This window comes from Dipodomys merriami, unplaced genomic scaffold (assembly GCF_024711535.1).
Source record: "Dipodomys merriami isolate MVZ:Mamm:240054 unplaced genomic scaffold, mDipMer1.0.p SCAF_5, whole genome shotgun sequence".
Lineage (NCBI taxonomy): Eukaryota > Metazoa > Chordata > Mammalia > Rodentia > Heteromyidae > Dipodomys > Dipodomys merriami.
In genome coordinates, this window is record NW_027206068.1 from 36,719,204 (window position 1) to 36,743,230 (window position 24,027).

The 24,027-nt window shown below is 37.7% G+C and overlaps 1 protein-coding gene across 4 annotated transcripts in view; it reads left to right on the plus strand.

Moving 5' to 3' along the window:
* Window positions 1-24,027, plus strand: part of Grm3 (glutamate metabotropic receptor 3) — a 210,452-nt gene that overhangs the window by 139,896 nt on the left and 46,529 nt on the right. For all 4 annotated transcript variants that reach the window (XM_069996380.1, XM_069996377.1, XM_069996378.1 and 1 more), the window contains one exon: window positions 7,975-8,830. In XM_069996380.1, coding sequence (XP_069852481.1) covers window positions 7,975-8,830 — 856 coding nt within the window. The remainder of the gene's footprint in view (window positions 1-7,974; window positions 8,831-24,027) is intronic.

Consider the following 24,027-nt stretch of genomic DNA (forward strand, 5'->3'; position numbering starts at 1 on the left):
TGGAAATGGCTTCTGATGTGAAGAAATAGGGTTCAAATGACTATTACAGCATTACTAAAAATTGGATATTCTGTTGATTATGGGAAGGGCAAACATTTATATATTCCAAAAGCAAGAATAATATGTGAACAACTAAGGTGAGCTCTAGATGTTGGGTTGCTTGTTTTGTGTATACATGATGCACTTATCTTCAGCAAAGTTTTACCTTACCAGAAATCCTGAGTACCCATTTATTTAGTTAAATCTTTCTCAGGTACATGTTATTGGAATCCTAATTTTGTTATATGTGGTTTGAGGACATGGACTTCAGGATAAGGCCCTTACTTTGTTTCTCTCAGAGCAAAAAGGCCAGTTACAGCTTTTAGTGATTTGGTATAATGGCTAAATCCAGTTAGCATAATATTGACTTACATTTTTACATGTTCAGTTCATATAGAGATAATTTGAAAAAAATTGATTTTAATGGTATAGAAATCTTGGACAAAGATTCCTAAAGGTAAAATCAATTTCTTGTCTCAGGTCACTTTATTTGGTGAAAAAAATGAATTAGTAATTAATGAAGAGGTCACATGATACAACAAATTGCTTAGCATTAGTATTTGAGACTAGCTCTACATTGCTTGCTTAATACCCAGCTTCTTTTTTCTTCCTCACAGACACCCTGTAATTAGCAAAGGTGAAATGGTAGAGCATACAATTATCTATTTGTTTATCAACTCATTCACTTAACAAACATTTTAGTGCATCCCTGCTCTGAGAGGCATGAAGGAGACATACATTTCCTACCCTTAAAAGATCTTACTTCAGTGGAAGAATTAGTGGGTAATCTAAAAATCATCACATATTTTGATTAGTGGCATGAGAGAAACACATCAAGAAGTAAGTGAGGCTGTGAGATTGTGCCTCAGCTCAGACTAAAGTGAGGCATAGGACAAATCCCTCAGAGGAGCCCTTGAATGGTAAAATCATTGTAAGCAGAAGGAAGAAAATTTTCAAAGGTATGTGATGTGAAACAATGATAAATCTCAAGACATTAAGAGTTGAGTTCATGTTAAGGAAAAACGACTGTGAAAATGAAGGCAGATATATAATATATGACATATAAACATTGGTTTGTTTGATGGCTCTTAGAGATGGCTCATATATAAATAATTTCTACCAATTTACCACTACATATATGTACAAACAGTAAAATACAAATCACTTAATAATAGACACTTTATTATTTACTTGATAATCAACACTTTAGCAACCCTGGGATTTCTTTTTTTTTGGGGGGGGGGTGTCCGGTCATGGGGCCTGAACTCTGGGCCTGGGCGCTGTCCCTCAGCTCTTCAGCTCAAGGCTAGCGCTCTACCACTTGAGCCACAGCGCCACTGCTGGCTTTTTTCTTTTTGCTTATGTGGTGCTGAGGAATCGAACCCAGGGCCTCAGGCATGCAAGGCAAGCACTCTACCACTGAGCAACCTTCCCAGCCCAACCCTGAGATTTCTGGTACATGCTGACCTACAACATACTACTTTACATTTATACTTTTTATTCATTAATATATTTATTTTTTATTATAATTTCAGTTTTAGTCTGAAAACTTAAGTCACACCAGATACAAAATCACTGCATTCCAAAGACATTGCCTTGAGCACTGGGTAAACTGGCAAGCTTACTTTTCTGCTTATTGATTTTATGCATTTTGGACTCACCTCTCCCTATGAATTTGTTTCCTTACCTGGAGATCAAAGCACTTAGATTGCTTCATGATTCCTTCTAGTTCTAAAATGCAATGATCTCTAGCTCATATTTTTTTCCAATACCAGTAATAAAAAAGTTAATCTTTTATGATCATATATACAGACTTTGTTCAAAGCTGCTCTCAAGCATGATGATGCAGACTTGTAATCCCAGCAGTAGAGAGGCTGAGGTAGAAGGAACATAAATTCAAGCTCATTCTGGGCTATACAGCAAAAACAATAAGTAGATGAAAAAGGAAAACTACTGTCTTTGAACATATGAAACTCTGTGATCCAATTCCTATTGCTATTCCATTCCCATAAGACTTCAAGTAATGATATCAATGCTTATTGAGGTTGTGATCCTCTACAACTCCTCTCTAAATACTTCTGCTATTCTTGAAAATATGTATTTCTGGTGAAATGAGCTCTTCATGAACCTAATAATAGTCTGGTTTATTTCCAATTGTTTATATGCTTCCTATTAGAAAACTCTGAGTGAGAAATTTGTCAAAATGCCTCATTCCTATTGAATTATATTTAGTCTTTTTTTATTTTTTAAAATTTTATTGTAAAGGTGATGTACAGAGTGGTCACAGTTACACGAGTCATGTAATGAGCACATTTCCTTTTGAACAGTGTCACCTAGTCCCTCCAGAATCCCACCATCCCCCAAGTTGTTCAGTTCATTTCCAACATAATATCCAGTGAATATCACCAATGAACTGGTTCACCATTTGTCCCACTGTTTTGGTGTTTCCCCTTCCCCCTCTCAAAATCAGATAGACCCTTATACAAGACAAAGAACTCAAATAGAGCCATATAAGGGAATAAACCAAAGAAAATAAGAAAGGAAAACACTGCAAACAGTAAAATAAAAAACCTCTTGCTTCCATTTCTTGGAGTTCATTTCAATAAGCATTATTTTATTTGATCATGTGCCCACAGCTATTGAGCCCTTGTGATTCCCTCCTAAGAATATCCTCCTTTGCTCTCACTGTGTGAATGTTTCTGTTTAATTATATTTATCCTTGACATATTTTCTAAGTTCCCACTTTCCAATCCCTTTCATGCTGATAGACTTTAATTCTCAAAAACTAATGATAATGATTCCCTCATTTAATCTGCAATTTCCCCCAGAAATTGTAGAGGCAAATTCAATATGATTATGATCCTTTCATATTATTAATGAAGAGAATAAGAGAGCAAGAGAATCAGATTTTCATCCATTGTTTCCATATCTTGCCAGCACATCTTTCTGAAATGGAAATTCAAAACAAAACAATGAACAATATCATTTTTCTACATTTCCCTGTTCTATGTTTTGGTGTCTCTCATTCTCAGAGTGATCTTTGTACTAAACACAGAGATGTCCCAACACACTTACTGACCTATCCTTTGTTGGGAATGCTTTTTACATTCAGACACCTAGTACAGTCCAGCGGCCCAGTGAATTGTGTGTGTGTGTGTGTGTGTGTGTGTGTGTGTGTGTGTGTGTGTGTGTGTGTGTGTGTGTGTGTGTATTCTTGTCTTTTCTGTCTTGTTAAGAGTATGCTATGTTGTACAAATTGTTTTTGAAGATTTTGATTTTGTCTTAAATGATCTTCACTTTGGAATGTTTACCTGTGGAAAGCACATTTCTACTTTAACAATGCTTCTTTCTAAATCATAGAAGATTCTGTTTCTTCTTTCTTCTCTCCAACAAATAATTACATAATTGGGAGCCTTCTTCCAAAATTTCACACTACATCTTAATCTTAAAATGATTCTTTATTTATCATTCAAAATAATGTCCAATGTAGGAGTCTCCCTTATTTCTTAATGCTTTTTCAGAGAAACCATATGGCCAGTAAGGAAGTTAGGAATGTTCTGAATGTCCAACTGTCAGACAAATGAGACAGAAAACTTAGCTGACTATACAAGACATATCCCAACTCCACTCTTAAACTTCATATGACAAAGGAAGTTTCTACTAACAGCAACTAGGCATTCTATGGCATGTACCTATTCATCTCTCCTATTTTCCTACCTGGATATCCCTTCAGTTTCATGGTCATACAGTAAAAAGTAGAGACAATGTCACAAGTGATAGCCATGTTAATAGAAGCCAAAAAACCTAGTTCTGCATTCTGATTGGCTTCTACATTATAATCAACTTTCTTTACCTGGAAAAGGTCACATTTGGAATATTAATATGGAGTCAATAATATCTACCACAAAAAGCTATCAGAGAAGATGGTATGTATGTATATATATATATATATGCATATACACACACACTAGCACATACACACACATACATTATACAATAGTCACTGATTTTACAACAGAAAAGTTTTTTAAATGTACAACCCCAACAATAAATGTCATGCTTTTTCCCCAAAAAGCAGATTAGGGTAGGTATGGGAAGGAAAGGAGAAGAGATTAATAAGCTACTGCCTTCTGTGCTATTTATTTTTAAACTAAGAATGTTTACCCTTATAATAAAATATCAAAAAAATCAGGGTTCCATAGCTATGGTTTTGAAGGCTGGAAAATCAAAGAGCATGGTGCCAGCATCTAGTAAGAACCTCCTTCCAGACAGCATCTCCTAGTGAGACAGAACAAGCTTGTTAGCTTGCCGGTCAATGTCTTCTTAAATTTACTAATACTGGTCTTCATGAGATTTCACCCTAATGACCTTATCTAATTCAATTTAACTGCTAAAGGTTATGTGAGATAGGGAACATATCTGGATGCTATTAACATTTGAATTTGGTAGTTAAGTTTTTAACACAAGAATTCTAAGTGGCACACACAATCAGAAGCAGTATGTATGTGTATATATATATATATATATATATATATATATATATATATATTCACACACACACATATATACACATATATACACATATATGTATATATGCATCATTCTATATATAGTGATATGTTCACTTTAGATAAACATGATTTTATATATATATATATATATATATATATATATATATATATATATATATATATGGCCAATCCTGAAAAAGTGGATTTGGTTAAAACTGTGGCATAAATTCCTAGGTACTGGTGGTTCACATCTATAATCCTAGCTACACAGGAGGCTAAATTCTGAGGATTCCAGTTCAAAGCCATGCTGGGCAAGAAAGTCTATGATTTTTTAATCTTCAATTAACCACCAAAAAGTCAGAAGTAGAGCTCGAGTAGTAGTTTACTAGTCTTGAGAAAAAAAACTAAGAGAGAGTACTCAGACCTTGAGTAAAATCTGCGGTACTGACACATACGCACAATAACAACAAAAGAAACGTGGCACAGATTTTCCTTTACCATTATAATTCTCCCTCCTTCTCAATACTCAGTTTAATATCTTTTCCCTTTTCACCTAAGTGTCCAGTGTTTTTTTCTTCTAAAACACTATTAGAAAATTTATCTGACATTACAATTTTTTAATTTTGCCCTTTTCTCAAAGGAAACTAATTTTAAAAGGAATAACTCATTAAGATCAAAGTACTTTAACACTTTGCTCTTTTATTATTAAGTGTTTTTCTAACATATCTGAATATTCTAACTTTGAATTGCAGCATTTCTCGATGTTATTCAGTATAGGTGATACATTTAAGCTTACATTTATTCACTAGAATTCCATCCTCAAGTTTCAACTCAGCAAACATGTCTCCTTTTCCTGGAGCTGGCAGAGATTTTTCTCTTTAAGCCCAAATGCATGGGAATAATATATACGCTTAAAATGATGGCAGTAATTTCTTTTTTGTTTCCAAGTCAGCCACATTCCCAAGCAGGCTACTGCTCAAAGTGTGCCTTCCTAGTGCAGAATCTTTTTCATATTACTGCTATTGTTCAATCCCTTGTGCAGGCTACCTTGACAGTAAGTTGTTCTCATATACCCTGGAGAGGTAGACATGAAGCCACAGGATCCTATCAATCAAAAAACAAGAACATTTTTTTCTTGAACACCTTTTCATTACTTGTACCCTCTGGGAGAACAATATTTCAGAAATTCAGGATTCTTTCACTGTGATTCCTAGCTGCCAAAAAAGAGTTTCTGGATTGTTGTTCTTGTTGTTGTTGTTTTAGGACATTTCATTCTCTGTTTTATATGGTACTCAGGTTCTGGTGAATATAACTTGAAGATAAAGAGATGGATGAGAGAGAAAGAGAGAGAGAGAGAGAGAGAGAGAGAGAGAGAGAGAGAGAGAGAGAGAGAGAGAGAGAGAGAGAGAGATTAAGAAGAGGTGGTCACTCCAGCACTACTCCATAATCAAATCAAGTTTAAAAAAAAACAATAACAAGGATTCAATCACCAAGTCTGCCATAGCAGTAGATAAATGGAGTGGAGGCCAAGTACTCATTCTCAAAGTAACTTTGATAGCTCAATGCCATCTGCAATATCAATCATGTTGAGTAAACAAACAATAGTCCTATACCCCAAACTCAGTATGGATCATTTTCCCAGTTTCCTATTTTTGAGAAAAGAAGAGATTCATAGTATACTGATCTTCATCCATCTATACTCACCATTCTCCCAAACCCACTCATATCCTAGAATATCACATACAAGAAGGGATAGGGGTTTTAATTTTTAATTATATTGTGTTTCAAATTTCAGATTGTCTAAAGATATATTTGTAGTTAAGTAATAGGTACTAGGATTAGAAAAGATATTTAAAAGTTGATCGTTTTTAGTTATTCCAAGTGTTAGTTTTAATAGCAGCCCAGATCTACAGTCACATGCTGTGTAGCTGTGTATGAACTTGGTTGTTGGTTTCCAATCCCAAATGAAATGATGATTAATCAGGACTCAGATGTCAGTTGTTTTATGTTGCTTTTGCTCTTTGCAAACAGCTGCCTATTTCAAGCTGTGCTCCCTACATGTCAAATATAAACGTGAAACTCCAATTTCCAGAAGGAAAATTGCAAAGTAGTCATACTGATTTTATGGACATAGATTATATTAGAAGATTCAAGTTGTTTCTGATTAAAGTATGCCTTAACTATTATGTAATTTAACTAAGTTTAATGGAGAGATAGCAATTTTCAGAACTCAAGAAAAATAAAACAATTTTATTAGTTCTGTAAATACTTTCTGCAATGCCCCCTGATTATCTAACATCAATTTCCTTTTTGTTTAATAATAAATATAACAGTAACTATTAATGATGGCTAAATTATGAGACATTTAAATTTCAATTCAGCATAGGCTTTAAATATATTGAAGTAGAAGATTCATTCTTGATCGGTTTTAATGTGATTTTTTTTTTAGTAAAAAGAAACAAGAATGGAGTATTTGTGTACTTTCCTTTCACATAATTTAAGCAGAATCAAATTTCAAAAAAAACAAAGTAATGAGAAAGTTAGCCAAGTTTCTCAGAAGTTAGGAAAAATATTTACCTAAAATTTTGAGTGGACCAAATGGAATTTCAGTCAAATTGATTTTTTTTTCTTTTGCTTAACCTAGATAATACATGTCTAATTTGGACTGTCCATGTGGCACCCTGTTCCCAAATTAAATTCTTTCAGATACTGCCGTTTTTAGTAAAAGAGGGGGAAGTGAGAATTAAACACCCTGGCTCTTTCTATACAACTGCAGCCAAGTTGTCTGAAAACCGAATTTGGCCAATTCACTGTAGTTCATTGTTTCTGTGAGCTATAGCAGGACCCCAGGAACTTAAAACAATCACATTGAGTTCATCTGAAACAGATTTTTCCTGGTCTAAGGTCTAGCAATAGAGTCTATAAAAGGTCCAGCAAATGATCTTATTTCTTACTATGTCCTTTCTCAAAATATACACCTCATACACCTGCTTTCTAATATCTAAACACACAGTATTCAGGAGAGCATCTGGCCTTAAGTCTCCAGAACTGCAACAAAGTGTGGTTGCCAGGCACTGATGGCTGAGAGGATCGCAGTTCAAAGCCAGCCAAGGTAGAAAAGTCTATGGGACTCTTCAGTCCAATTAACCACCACAAAGCTGGAGGTGAAAGTGTGGCTCAAGGGGTAGAGTACCAATCTTAAGCCAAAAGCCAAGACAGAGTGGTAGGTCCTGAGTTCAAGCCCCAGTACTGGTGCACGTGCGCTCGCACGCACACACACACACGCACACACGCACGCACGCACACACAGAGTGGTAATCTGATTAAATAAAAAATGGAAAAGGACGGTATGACCATCCATGTGCAGTGCTGTGCGTGCTTCTGGGCTTTTTAAGAAAAGGCTTCCCCTGTGTCCCTCTCCTAGGTGGCGAACCTGCTGAGACTCTTCCAGATCCCGCAGATAAGCTACGCCTCCACCAGCGCCAAACTCAGCGACAAGTCCCGGTACGATTACTTTGCCAGAACGGTGCCCCCCGACTTCTACCAGGCCAAAGCCATGGCCGAGATCTTACGCTTCTTCAACTGGACCTACGTGTCCACAGTGGCCTCCGAGGGTGACTACGGAGAGACCGGGATCGAGGCCTTCGAGCAGGAAGCCCGCCTGCGAAATATCTGCATCGCCACTGCCGAAAAGGTGGGTCGCTCCAACATCCGCAAGTCCTACGACAGCGTGATCCGGGAGCTGCTGCAGAAGCCCAACGCCCGGGTGGTGGTTCTCTTCATGCGCAGTGACGACTCCAGGGAGCTCATCGCCGCCGCCAGCCGCGCCAACGCCTCCTTCACCTGGGTGGCCAGCGACGGCTGGGGCGCGCAGGAGAGCATCGTGAAGGGCAGCGAGCACGTGGCCTACGGCGCCATCACCCTGGAGCTGGCCTCCCAGCCCGTCCGCCAGTTTGACCGCTACTTTCAGAGCCTCAACCCCTACAACAATCACCGTAACCCTTGGTTCCGGGACTTCTGGGAACAGAAGTTCCAATGCAGCCTCCAGAACAAGAGAAATCACAGACGACTTTGCGACAAGCACCTGGCCATCGACAGCAGCAACTATGAGCAAGAATCCAAGATCATGTTTGTCGTGAATGCAGTGTACGCCATGGCGCATGCGCTGCACAAAATGCAGCGCACCCTTTGCCCCAACACCACCAAGCTCTGTGATGCCATGAAGATCCTGGACGGGAAGAAGCTGTACAAGGATTACTTGTTGAAAATCAACTTCACAGGTAGGTGCCAAAAAAGTCCTCTGCCCCCAGAGGAAATCCTTGTTTCTTAGTCACAGAAAGAGGCTCGAACTGTTAAATAAATATATTCCAAGGTGCAGCATGATGGCTCTTCACAGTCTGACTCATGTTTGAATAACTGTCTTGGCTGGCACAGTACATGCAAATGAAAGGCCCCAAGGCTGGTTGATGGCCTCCCCACGGTAGCGGCCTAGATGGAGCCCATGCTACATTTATTCTCTTTCTTGTTAGCTGCAGGATATGACACATGGGAAATGGACATTTAATCTTCCTTAGCAGAATTGGCAACTCTTAAAAGAACATGAACTTCCGTGCTTTCCTTGTGAGTGATTTAAGTAAAAGATCTAAAAGCTTTCACAGTAAGTGAATGAATGAGACAGTCACTTTCTCCAGTGGCTAGTTAGGGGCAAAAAAGGAAAGTTACCCAGATCATGATGACTTTGAGATGTTGAGATTTGTCTTTTCTATGATAGAAGCATTCTTTATGAGTTTTAAAGAGTTCTGGATCTTAAGCTGTGAGAGCATCCGCACACTCTAACAACCAGCTTCCAACAGGACTCCATCAGACTCCTCTTTGAAGGCTCTTTTCCAGTGGGGAATCTTTCCTTTCCTCTGATAGCTTTCTTTTCACTTTCAGATACACTTAGTCTGTTTACTTTTTTTTAATGTCCTGGATTTTCTCAATTTATATTATTAAATGAGACTTGTTCTGGTGGGGCTGCATATAAAAATTGGAAGACTGTCCAAAGTCATTCTGATCAGTAGTCATGCAAGTGCATTCAAAGAGAATTTTGCTGCCTCTTTATTTTAAAATGTGCTCTAAATATTCCTAAATATAATATTTTTTATTTATCATATATTTAACCAAAATAATTCTGTTTCTATGCCCTAGTAAGATTCATATGCTATCAGATCATTAACTTTACTCTGTTACTTAAGCCCAAAATATAATTGGATAAGTAATATTGTGGAGCACAAAAGATCTTGGTGCCAATAGTATTGGAATTATAAGATGCTTTTATTTGCCTACATTTCTACTAACCTCTTCCCCACTACTAGGACAACATTCTTAGTCTGCACAGTTGGTTTCATTATTTATCATCTAAGATATGAGCATTTATATTCTTAAAATTACACAATCACTTGAACCATCAGTAATTCTCATGTCCCCCTTGTAAGATGTCATCTGAAGTCGTGTAGTCTGTAAAATCACTAGTAGTAGGAAGAGTACCTATCGCTCCTACTGCAGAATTCTCATGTCCTAGACATCCTAGAAAATAAGCACAAATAATACCTTCGTGCATTTTTGTGTTTTCTCATTTCTTCATTTTACCCAAAGAGGGACAAGAACAGTAGAAATCAACTAAACTGGTACTCCATCTTATCTATCTGATGGATACAACCTCTTATTGTTAAAATGACCACTGGAAGTAGAAAAGTAGGCTCTGTGTGTGTGTGTGTGTGTGTGTGTGTGTGTGTGTGTGTGTGTGTGTGTGTGTGTGTGTGTGTGTGCCCAGAATTCTAAGACATGTATTGATTTATAGAGACATAATAAAGCATAGTGATAAATCCTAGATCAGTTTTGCTGATACCTTCAGAAATATGAATTAAGAAGGAACCACAGAGTCAGTATTGAAAGAATATCTTTAGTTCAAATATAAATGAACATTCAGCTATTCATAAACAGAATCTACAATGCACTTAAAGATGAATGAGATTTCAATAGAAGTCCCCTTTCAGATTGTGCTTAATATAATTGTTTATCTTTACTTTATGTATTTATTTTTACTCTAGTTTGTTCCTTACTCCTTAGTATAAAAATACAAATATATCAATCAATCAACAACTCAAACAAAGGGCTAAGATTTTAGAGAGCCTACGCAAGGTACTATACATAACTAAAACATTTTCTTTTCATCTGACTTCTTGAGTCTTAAAAGGCAAAGAAAAGTGAAGAACTAAGGTCATTATTTGGGTAGATAAAACAAAAGTATCTTCCTTTCTCTGTCTTGTTCAATTACTGGTCTCAATTCGATAATTCAGTTTGGCTGTGCAGATCTGACCACAAAGTCCTATTTTAGCCTCTTCAATTTGTCAGACATCGCTAGTCATTCTCCATCTCTGAAGAGAGGAGGAGGGTGAAAAGCAGATTTAAACTATAGAAAATAGAGGAAAATTCAGCTAGCAGCCAAGTAAATAGGCTCAGCAATGAGAATTGAAAAATGCATTACATGGAGAATACCAAGATTCGAAATTAGATATGAGGCCCTTGTTCATTGTATGGCTAGTGAAGATCTTCTCCTAACCTGTGGGCTTTCTATTGATCTTGCTAGCTATGCCCTTTGCCATGCAGAAGTTCTGCAGTATCATGCAGTCCCATTTATCCAACCTTTCTTTGATTTGTTGTGTTTCTGGGTTTTTATTAAGAAAAATTCGGCCTGTTCCAAGGAGCCTTAGAGTTTTGTCTATTCCATCCTGTAATGTTTTCAGATGTCTGCTTTGACTTCAAGGTCTTTGATCCATTTGGAGTAGATTCTGGTGCTGGGTGATATATAAGGATCTAGCTTTTCTAGTTTTCTACAGGTGATTAACCAGTTTTGCCATCACCATTTACTGAAGAGGCTGTGTTCCATTCTATTTCCTTAGCTCCTTTGTTGAGATTAGGTGACTATAGGTATGTGAGTTCATTTCTGGGTCTTCAGTTCTATTCTATTGGTCCTCAGGTCTATTCTTTTACTTTTTCTTTTTTATTATGAAAATAATGTACAGAGAGTTTATAATTATATGAGCAAGGTAATGAGTACATTTCTTACCAAGCATTGTTGCCTCATCCTTTGTTTCCCCTTACTATCCCTTCCCATCTCTCCCCCCCTCTATTCCCCTCTCATCAAAGTTGTAAAGTTCTTTTTTCGACATAACGTCTTGTACATCTCATTGTTGCAATGGGTCCACCTGTATCCCTACATAAACAATTGTTTTCTTCCCTTCCCCTCCACAAATTATACCAACATCAAATACAGTGAAAACAGGGGTTAAACCATTGGAGAGGGACATACAAAGCAACAAAGAAATATCTTATAAATATGTTAAAGACAACAGCAAGAAAGAAAAAACATTTGAGTCCTTATCTTGGGGTTCATTTTGCCTAACATCAACTTATCTGATTGTTTCTACTTGTCTCAGACATATACTAGTTATTGCAAATAAGGGAAACCATGGGACCTATGTTTTTTTGGACCTGGCTTACTTCACTTAACATAATTTTTTCCAAGTCTTTCCATTTCCTAACAAATGGGGCAATGTCATTCTTTCTGATGGAGGCATAGAATTCCATTGTGTATATATACCACATTTTCTTGATCCATTCATCTACTGAGGGGCATCTGGGTTGGTTCCATATCTTAGCTATGGTAAATAATGCTGCGATAAACATAGTTGTGCTGGTAGCTTTTGTGATTATTTGGGTAAATACCCAACAGTGGGATTGCTGGGTCAGAGGGGAGCTCTGTGTGGAGTCTTTTGAGAAACCTCCATGCTACTTTCCAAAGTGTGAACAAGTTTACACTCCCACCAACAATGCAGTACCTTACTCAAGTCTATTCTTGTGTCAGTGCCAAGCTGTTTTGATTACTATGGCTTTGTTGTAGAGCTTGAAATTTGGTTTTGATATTCCTCCAGCACCATTCTTTCTGCTAAGGATCGTTTTTGCTATTCAGGGTCTTCTATTGTTCCATATGAATTTTTGGATTCCTTCTTTTATTTCATTGAAGAATGAGGTTGAAATATAGATAGGTATTGCATTGAATTTGTAGATAGCCTTTGGCAATATTGACATTTTCATGATGTTAATCCTCCCAATCCAAGAGCATGGAAGGTTTTTCCACTTCCTTAGTTCTGCTTTAATTTCCTTTTTCAGGATTTTAAAGTTTTCATCATAGAGGTTCTTCTTCACTTGTTTAGTTAACTCCTAGGTATTTTATTTTTTGTGGGGCTATTACAAAACAAGTTGTTTACCTGATTTCAGCCGCACTCTTCTCATTATTGGCATACTGGAAAGCCATTGATTTCTGAGGGTTTATTTTATACCCTGTTACTTTGCCGAAATTTCAGATTAGCTTGAGTAAGTGGAGTCCATGGAGTTCTTTAAAAGAGGGAGAATTTAACTTTATCTTTCCCTATTTGGATCCCCTTTATGTTTACATCTTGTCTTATTGCTCTAGCTAGGCATTCTAATACTAAATTGAAGAGAAGTGACATCCTTGTCTTATTCCTGAATTGAGAGAAAATAGCTTTAGCTTTTCGCCATTAAGTATAATGCTCTCTGTAGGTGTGTCATACACAGCCTTTATTATATTGAGGAATGTTCCATGGATTCCTAGTTTTTCCAGAGCTTTCATCATAAAGGGGTTTTGGATCTTGTCAAATGCTTTTGCTGCATCTATTGACATAATCATGTGGTTATTATCCTTGTTCTTGTTGATATGATAGATTATATTAATTGACTTGCATATATTGAACTAGCTTTGCATCCCTGAAATGAATCCTGTTTGATCATAGTGTATGATTTTTTATGAGTTGTTTAAGTCAATTGGCCAGAATTTTATTGAAAAGTTTTTGTATCGATGTTCATCAAAGAAGTATGTCTATAGTTCTCTTTCTTTGATGAGTCTGACTGGTTTTGGGATGAAGGTTATGATGGCTTCATAGAAAGAGTGTGTGGTAATGAACTTTCACTTTCAATTTCATTGAAGAGTTGGAGGAGTATTGGTGTGAGTTCTGCTTTGAAAGCCTTGTAGAATTCAGCTGTAAATCCATCTGGTTCTAGGCTTTTCTTGGGTGGGAGGGATGTTATTGTTGCTTGTATCAATGCTTGAGATGGGTCTGCTAAGCTGATTTAAATCATCTTGGTTAGTTTAGGGATGTCAATATGTGCTAGAAATTCATCCATTTCTTCCAGATTCTCAAAGTACCTTTATTAAGTTCTGAATCTTGGTTGTTTCTGTGGTGATGTTTCTAATCCCATCTCTGAATTTGTTTATTTGGGTGTGGCTTTTTTTTCTGATAAGATTTGCTGAGGGTCTGTCAATTTTGTTGATTTTTTTCAAAGAACTAACTCTTTGTTTTGTTGATTTTTTCTATGGTTTTTTTGGACTCTAATTCATTTAATTCTGATTTAATTTTAATTATTTGTTTCCATGTACTGGATTGGGGTTTAGCTTGTTGCTCTTTTTCAAGGTGCCTCATTATATTGTTTGGATTAAGATCTCTCCAATTTGTTGATGTAGAAACTCAGAGCTATAAACTTGCCTCTGAGAATAACCTGATGCTGCTGGGTGAAATATTCAGTAGATGTCTGTTAAGTCTAGTTGATCTATACAGTTGTTTAGATCTGAGGTTTATCTGTTGAGTTTTTGCCAGGTTGATCTATCCAGTGGGGATAGTGGTGTGTTAAAGTACCCAACAATTAATGTGTTTGGATCTATGTGAGATTTGAGGGAAAGTAGTGTTTCGTGGATAAATTTGGGTGCTCTGTTATTTGGTGAATAGATACTTAGAATTGTAATATCCTCCTGAAGGAGAGATCCCTTAATTAGTGTAGAGTGAACTTCTTTATCTCTTCTCACTAATTTTAATTTGAAGTCCATTTTATCTGAGATTAGGATTGCAACTCCCACTTGTTGATGGAGGCCATTTGCTTGGTAGATATTATTCTAGCCTTTTACCTTCGGAATATGTTTGTTTTTGTGGGCAATGTATGTCTTTTGAAGGCAGCAGATAGAAGGATCTTGCTTTTTGATCCAACCAGACAATCTATGTTGCTTAGTTAGAGAGTTAAGTCCATTAATATTGAAAGTTAAGCCTGAGAGGTGTTTGTCTGTTCCTGCCATTTTTATCCATTTTGGGGGTGGGGAGGCTGTGCCTTGACTGTTCTGGCTGTGGTTACATGGTTCTCTGTTTGTGGGCCATTTCACTGCCAATCCTGTTTTTGTTTGTTTTCTATATGTAGAACATCTGAACATTTTTTTAAAGCTGGTTTGGTAGTGATGTATGTTTCAGCTTTTCCTTGCTGTGGAAGGTTTTTATTTGTCCTTCCGCTATGAATGAAAACTTTGGTGAGTAAATTATTCTTATTCTTTGTTGGTAATTATTTGTCTTTAGGGCATGTCATATCTCATTCCATGCTCTCCTTGCTTTCCTGGCCTCTGCTGAGAAATCTGAGATTATTCTGATTGGCTTACCTTTACAGGTGATTGTTCTCTTCTCCCTGACAGTTTTAAGAATTCTTTTCTTATTTTCTATTGATCCTGTATGGACTATAATGTGGCTGTGTAATGTCTTATTCTGGTCTGGTCTATTTGGGATTCTAAAAGCATCTTGTATCTGGATGGGCCTGTCCTTCTGTATATCTGGAAAGTTCTCTGCTGAATATATTTCCTAATCCATTGGCTTCCCTCTCCAGGCCCTCCTCAAAACTTATTAGTCTCAAATTAGGTTTTGTGATTGTATCTTGTAGCTCCTGCAATGATCTATCATGCTTCTCAGTTTTGTTATGAATATGTGTGCTCTTTCTCTATGGAATCTAAACTATCTTCTTCTATCTAAACTATTCTTTCTTTTGCTTCTCCATTCTGCTTTCAAGGCTTTTTATTTTGCTATTTATCTCCCTTCCTTCTTGCTGGTCTTTCTTAATGGTGGCCAGCTCTTTATTGAGGTTTTAAGTCTTGATTGGACTGCCTTCCCTCCTGGAGTTGGTTTTCGGTCTTCTCTTTCAATTCCTTTAACTGGGTTTCCGTTTTTCATTGGACTCGTTCTCCTTCTGCTGGAGTTCCTTTATCTTTGTATTTGTGGAGTCCGTGAACTCCTCTCTTAGCTTCTGGTTGGCCTCGTCATGTTCTCCTATAGCCCTGTGCAGGGTGTCCACCTTTTCATCCAGCAGATTTACCAGCCATGCTTTAAAATATCTTGAGCCTTATCCTGTAGGTCATTCTGGGACTGCTCCATAGCTTGTTTATGTGGAGATGGAGTTGGGGTTAGTTGATTGACCATGATTCTGGCATTTCTGCAGTTAGTTCTACCCATTTGGAGACAAGCTCCACTCCAATAGGATTGTCTTTTAGGGCAGGAGCCAACCCGGTGTCATGTCGATGTATAGAACTTAGGGTTTCAAAATTATGAGTAGGTGGTTCCCTATTTAGCTCTCTTTTTCTTTGCTTGGAGAGGGATGTTGTGGTTCCTGGGTGGAGCATACATATAATTGTAATTTGTCAGATGATTTGGGTTTGGCTGTTAAGTAGTCTCCACCATAGTGTTGACAAGATGGGCCTCTTATATTCAGTCAAAGTGGAACTGACTCCAAGTTGGCTCAGTTATAAACCATTAGGGCTCAATGGACTGAAGAAAATGGAGAAATGAAGGGTTAGGATTGGAGAGATATGAGTTTAAATTAAGAAGAAAAATTGGTAATAATGATAGTAGAGGTATAAGAACAGCTTAGATGTGAGGTATGTGTAGTAGGAAAAGAATAGAGACCTTGTTTCAGAGAGTAAGAGATAGAAAAGAATTTGAAGAAAGATTAAGGAATAGCTTAGAAATCAAGGTGAAAATAAGAAAATAAATTATATATATATTTGGGAGAATTGCTGATATTAGAAAAAGTGTGAGTTTCTTGGCTTGTTTGGGAGAGCTTGAGTCCCCACATAGTCCTCTAAGTCAATTCTTGTTAAAACCTTGTATGTCTTGCAATAGTTGGCTTTCCTTGTGGCTTGGTTGGGTCCAGATGGCCTTTTGACAAGGGAAGGTGACTGCTATATAGAATCCCACTCTCAGGCCTGATGGCGGGGAGTTGGGAAGATTTGGATTTGTAGTCTGCTACCATAGGCCTGGAGTTGTGTTCCCAGGCTTTCCCAGGTAGCCACAGGAGATTTAGGAACAGAGCTTACATCTGTGTTCACTTCTGATGTGATCCTCCTGTTGGGGCGGGGGCTTGGGTCAGAGGGCTTTGGGACCCTACAGAGAATTGTCACCCCCAGGGAGTGGACACAATAGGGTTACTCACAAGATCTAAAGCTGGTCGTGCACTGGACCACAGACCCTGTGCTGTGGCAGCCAGGATGGTGTTGATGGCTTCTCAGTGAAAGGGTATGGGCGCTGGCAGGACCAGGTGGTGGGGTTGGCATCTGCAGCAGCTAAAGGGTCTCTCTCTGTGGGATGGGGAGTCTTGCTCTGCTGGGAGGGCCAGGTGGAGCTTGGGACAGCGGACTGCATGGGCAGCAGCCGTGCTGAGCTGCAGCAGCGGCGGTGGGTGGCGGTAGATAGCCTTGAGGGCATCTGAAGGCTGGCTACCTAGTTTGGTGGGTGGTGCCATCCACAGCAGCTCTGGACTGTAGGGGCCAGGGAGGGAGCGGGTCCTGACAGAGCGCCCAGTCAGCAGGGCAGTCGGCCTTTGGGTCTAGGGATTGGCTGTGGCTGTGATGTCCTGGGGAGGTCTATGGGCATCCTGGGGCCGCTGCTGGTAGGAGACCTTACATTGGCTCCAGCCATGATTTTGGAGTGCTTACCCCGTGGTGCCAATTTCTGGCAGTTGCAATGGCTGGGCGGTGTTTGCTGAGTTTGCTCATCCTCCATAGCGGCCCAGAGGGTGGCTTGGGGCTGGGGTCCGCTTGCCGAATTCCAGGGTCATCACCAGTTTCCCTCCTAACTTTCCGTAGGTCTGGTGTTGAGCGCTTTCTTCAGTTTTGGGATGCTTCTCTGCTTAAAATCTGCAGAAAGTTGGCACTGAGTGAGGAGCGACCCGTTGCTGCAGCTCCGAAATATCGTTTTCTTTATCCATTCACCTGTGTATCCATGATTTCTTTTCTTTCCTTTTTTGTTTTTGTTTTTTGGGGTTTCTTTTTTGTTAGCAGTGGGGTTTGAACTCTGGGCCTGGGCACTGTCCCTGAGCTCTTCCACTCAAGGCTAATGTTCTACCACTTGAGCCACAGCACAACTTCGAGTTTTCGGGTGGTTCATTGGAGATAAGTGTCTCACAGACTTTTCTGCCTGGGCTGGTCTTGAACCCTGATCCTCAAATCTCAGCCTCCTAAGTAGCTCGGATTCGAAGCCTGAGCCACCAGCTCCTGGCTGATTATGGTTTCTTAACAACTTTCATTAATCTTTACTCTTTTCTCTCTCATTCTACTCCTGTCACCTTGTTTCCAGACTCAGAGCCTTTCCTTGGCCAGTTCTCTGCCTCTAATGTTCTTTCCAACACATCCTTCTACCTGTCCATTCTCTTTATCTCCTTCAGGCCTTTATCTAAATATTACATATCTCACTGATGTGTTACATATTTCATCGGCCATCCATTTTTCTTGACCAAATCCCACCACAGGTGCCCCATTTCCCTTGAACCTGCTATACTTATTTTTACCCTCCAAAATTTCTATTCTGTCATATTCACCATTCATTACTATCATGTTTATTCCATAGTTGATCCTCATACTAGAATATAAAATATATAAAAGCATAAATCATTATCAAATTTGTTCACTGATAGATACAAAGTGTAATAGGTACTCAGTAAACATTTGCTTATTATGAATTACACTTTCCACTCAAACTTACCTCTTGTCCCTATCCCTATTACTAAGCTGTGAATACTTTGAAAGCACAGAACATACATCATCTCAGATCACAAATACCCAATACTGTTTCTGTTATAGTACAAGCATTATATAAATGTTTACTGGAAGATAGAAGAATGGAAAAATAATCCATCAATAGTTATATGACTCTTCCATGAAATTTCATATATATTTTTATTCAGTGAATATCAGGGGGAAAACTCACTGTGTAACTCAGTTCTGAAATGGCTTGCTTTTTCTTAAGAAACCTCTTTTAGCTCAATTTTAAACCAAGTATCTTTGGTGTATAGAAAGAGATATCATTTGCTTATAGAAAAGGACCCCAAATGGAAAGCCATTTGCACAAGATCACTCATCAAACAAGTGGCAGGGGCAGAACTGAAATCTTCATTGCTGAGTTCAGTGTTGTTTTCATATGGACACAAAGACTCTGGGAATTGAGATCTTTGATCCCAAATACTTATTGCAGTTTCTAGGACACATTTGATATTAACAAAATGTTTACTGAAGGAATTGCAATCAATCAGAAGGTCGGAGATATGTTTGTTTTTGTGTTCCCTCTTGTATTCCTTCAATACTCTTAGCTATTTATCAAATAATGTTGCAAGGTAACACCCAAATTTTCAAATCTTGGAATATTTTTAAAAAGAACAAGTTTGAAAGCATTGATTTTTAAAATTAGTTACTAGAATGGATCCATGTGAAAAGTTCATATCATCCAGCATCCTAAAGTCTACTTATTAAAATTGTTTGGTGTTATGTGACTTTTCAAAACTGCTTTGAATAAAATTCCATGTGATCATCATATAAAAGGGAAATTTAAACCTCACAAAGCAGTTAAAGGCAAAAGAAATAGAGACTACTAAACCTCTAAAGAAATGCAGTATCACTCTCTGTGTTCACAGAGTAGTACAGTCTCTCTCACTTTTCATTCTGAGACCTGTCTCAAAAGGGTAGAATAAAGCCATAGAATGACAATAAACTTCAAAGATGAGCTTGTGCCTACTCCTCAACTTGACAGAGGTAGAAATTTAGGATATCAGCATTATTATCCTCACTTACCAAAGCACACAAAAGTAGCTCAACTGTCAAGGTGATGTGGTGACTAAAATATACCCAATCTGAAAGGGAGAAAAACAGCTCTCACAGAATATTACTCCAGGTGTACTCCAAGATACTGAGTGGACATAATCTCTGGAATCTCTGTAGGATCTCAGGGATAGGCTAAAATGTTTGAGAATAGAGAAATCAAGAAGTTGACACAAGAGGACATTTATCTCACATCACATAATGAATAGGCGACAGAGCAAACTATCAAAGTTCTGACTTAGTCATTTGTTCTACCAATGTTTAGACATTAGGCTAGGACCTAGGACCTAGGAAAAAGAAGAAAGATGCAGTGCTTGCCTTGTGGAGCACACACAACAAGCATCTCATCCTAAGAACAACCCCAAAGAAAAAAGACAGGATTACTAGACAATATGATATAAAAGTATTGCCTTAGGTTTTTTATTGATTTATTTTTGGTTTTCGTTTTCAGTTGGAAATTATTGTACATCTTTCACCCCCACCAAAAGAAAGAGATTCTCACTCCATAAATAAATCGTAGTCCCAGAACTCAACTTAATAGCAAACAGAGGAACTTCATGTAACTGATGGACTTCTGAGAATAATAGGACTGATAGGATACAGAGCTATGCCAGGCTTATTTTATTTCACTTGGTTATTTGCTTGCTTAGTTGCTTGTTTTCCTTTTCCTCTTTTCTTGTTTATTGTTACCATAAACTGAGATCAGAGAAAGCTGGATATGGCCCATTCTGGTTCATGTGTTTAAAACCCTCATGTCTGGGAAAGGAGCAGAGGTAGAAAATGGGTAGTCCAGCTTCACTGGACAGTTCACCTCTCTGTCTGACTTGTCCAATAGGAACAAAGATCACTCCTGGTTGGGACTATAATCACAGAGCACAGGCTAGGAAGGGCAGATTTTCTGGGACACTGCACTCCAAGGAATACATTTTAGCTGGCCTCCACACAGTAAGGCTTTCCTCTTGAAAAGTACAGGGCCGTCCAAGGCGCAGCAAGAAAGCCAAAATGGTAATGGCCACATCTTTAGATGAATGGACTTTGAAGTCTCTGAAAGAGCAAACTGCTCTTGATCTTGCTTCCTCCACTGGAACATTTGTAGTTCCCACAAAAGGACAGAAACTTGTTCCAGCAATTCTGATCAAAAGCATTTCCAAAACATAAAGATAAATATCCTGTACTTCTTTCTTCCTCTTTCTCTCTGGCCAGCTTCCTAGGGTCACAAGAAGAAGATTTAAACCCTCAAAGGGCAGCACTAATATGCTTACTTATTTGTTTATGCACTGTGCATTCTGTGCTTCGATGTCTTAAAAGCCTGAGAAATGATTCCCTCTTTAAGATCGTGTAGTGGAAAATGGGTGCCTTTGACCTATGCTCTTGGATGCTGCTCTTTGTTAATATTATCATTATAGTTACTATTCTTATTTGTGTTATTTCATGATCTTTCATTTATCTTGATATATTCTTACTGCCATCCTGTCTATGAAACAGAAAATAAAATCATCCCCAAGGAAGTATAAAAGAAATATTTTCTATCTCCTTGCTGATCAGATAAAAGAACAATAAAACTAAGATTACCTTGTGTTTTCCAGACTTTTAGACACTGTGGTATATTTGCAGAAACATCACTCACAAACCTGTCTGGAGGTTGGAGAAAATATTTTTGGCATGTTTTCAAAGCTGTTCAAACTACCTTATGGTTCAAATCAATTACTGACCTGTTGGACATTCTGTATTATTTGATTACAATCTAGTCTTCTAAAAGTTTCTAATCTCAGGGAACATCATCACAGTTGAGTTGAAAATATATTATTTTCCCTTTTTTTGTATGCAGTAGATTGCTACGCCTTCAACAGATACAGAGAAATCTGTAGCATAGAGAAAGGAAGTGTTTTCAAAGTGCTGAAAAAGTTACTGATCAGGATAGCAATCATGTATTAAAAGACAAGGATTTTCTCCACAGAATTTTAACAGACTAAGATTGTCATCTAAAAGAGCAAGGAAATATGATCAGTTCTTTCCAGATTTTACTGCAGAAACTTCCTCGAAACCTAATATAATCCCTTAAAGTTTCAACACTGCACTTGGTAATGATTAAGGAAGGATATTGATGCAGTAACCTCAAGAACAGGCACTGAGGACAGCTTAAGGCCAGGAAGCCTCTTGCCCCTTTGGATGGTCAGTAAGTGCTCTCAGTATACTTTATTCACTTTGTGTGAAAGTAGCAGGAAGGTTACATAGTCATTCTACATGATTTCTTCTCCAGCTCTTCACACTGTACCTGAGCAACACAGGCATTCCATTAGCATCTGGCTTAGTGGCTCTTCTGTTTATAGTTATACTAAGAACATTTCAAAATATTCAAATATTTCATTCTCTTAAGAAGAGCATAAAGAGTTTTACTAACACAGGGGTAAGATACCTTACAAAATAACATCTCAACTACAAAATTATGTCCGTAGCATATGAACTCACTAAGCCGAACCTATGATTGAATGGTCTACAATATGGCCATGGATACCAACCTGATATCTGCCCATTCTTACATTCACTCATTCTTCCTTAAGCAGTAAACAACAAGGTTTTTCAACAGTGATAAATGAATTTAAAGTTAATTGAGCACATTACATCAGGCAGATAATTAAAAAAGGAGCATTATTTCCATTTTAATTGTAGAATATGTTTATTCCATACAAGGCTAAGAGAATAATTGGCTAAATACTACTTGAAGTTATTTAGATTATTTGACAAATTACATATTCTATCCCTGAATTGGCCAGGTACAGGTAACATAATCTACAACAAACATAAATTTGTTCTTCATGAGAATGCTAGAATTGGAAACAATTATAAGAAGCTAGTCCATTTATATTTTTTAAGATGGAATGGATTTATGGTGGCATGTGCATATGAACCTATCATAATAGCATTCTAAAGTTTTTTCAGAGAAATTGTTAATATTTAATGGGAGTCTATGTCAGATACTAGAACAGATGAAAAACAAGAGGAAAAACTGTGTAAAATTATTAAGTACCTTAGCAACTAGTAAGGGCAATACAAGATTCTTACAACTTTTACATGCCAGTTCATCATTGGCATCTTAAGAGAGGTCTAAGTGACACAGTATGTAGTCCCAAAGACAGGTCATGGTGGATAGGTATCAGAAGAGATTTCCTCAAGTTGCAGTGCTAAATATTGACCACGATTTCATTAGAAGGGAAGAGAAAAAGATTTTACAGGTAAACATATCATTCCACACAGGCATGTTTATAACTCTTCAAGTGTTTTATTTGTGTGTGAGATAGTGAAATTCTGAATTCTTTTTGAAATTAGAAATCAATTGAAGTAATAAATTGTTGAGTGCATTTTATAGAATGAGCCAAATTATGCATTTTCAGTCCCCTTGAATGAAAACTATATACATTTTCAAAAATCCTGTGAATTATCATTGAACTGTCACCTTCATCCAGAACTTCAGCAAAAATCACCCAAGTTCTAATCTGAAGAGGAGAATAGGCTAGAATTTACTGATTGTTAACAGAGTCAACAATAGATATTATATGTGCTTTATTCATTAATATCTACAACAGTCTTCATGTAGAGATGGATATTATTTCCCTCTATTTTATATTAAAATGAGGCTTAGTATAGTAACAATCTCAAATTTGCAAAGATAAGTGGTTCTGAGTCATTCTGAGCAACAAAACCTCAAGACTTTTTGATGCCAGGAGTGAAAGTGTACGGCTTAAATGCTGTAGAACCAGTCACAAGCAAACATTCCAATCAAGACAGAGACCTCAAGCCCTGGTACTAATGCAAAAATTAAAAGGAAGGAAAATAAAGTGAGATTAATTATTTTGCAACAGAATTAAGAGACTCATGTTGTAGCCTTCTACTTTTTTTTTTGTCGGTCGTGGGGCTTGAACTCTGGGCCTGAGTGCTGTCCCTCAGCTCTTCAGCTCAAGGCGAGCGCTGTACCACTTGAGCTACAGCGCCACTTCCGTAGCCTTCTACTTTTTAATGCCATCTATAATTTAAATTTGCTCATCCAAGTTACTAGACCAGAGATATTGAACAAATATCCCCTTAATGTGAACGTGTATCCCTTTTTACCATAGCCCATATTACAATGTAACCAGGAATATCATGTCCCTCATGTTTGATGGTTCCTTACAAGAACTCTCACTCGGTCAAGAAGTTATAACAAATACATTGCCAAAAATTCAGAATTCTCAGATGCCAAGAATAGTTATGGCGGCATTTGTGCACATCATCATTTTTAAATTACTCTTAAGCACACTGCATTTCACCCTCAGCACAGCTCTGTGAGCTAAGTCAGGTTGATGTTATTTACTATTCTATACATGAAAACATAGAGAATGGGAGATGTAGCATCCCTCCCCCAAACTCAAAGAGAAAGAATCCTCCCCAGAATGAAATTCACATATTGTGATGATTGTGTAGTAATATGTC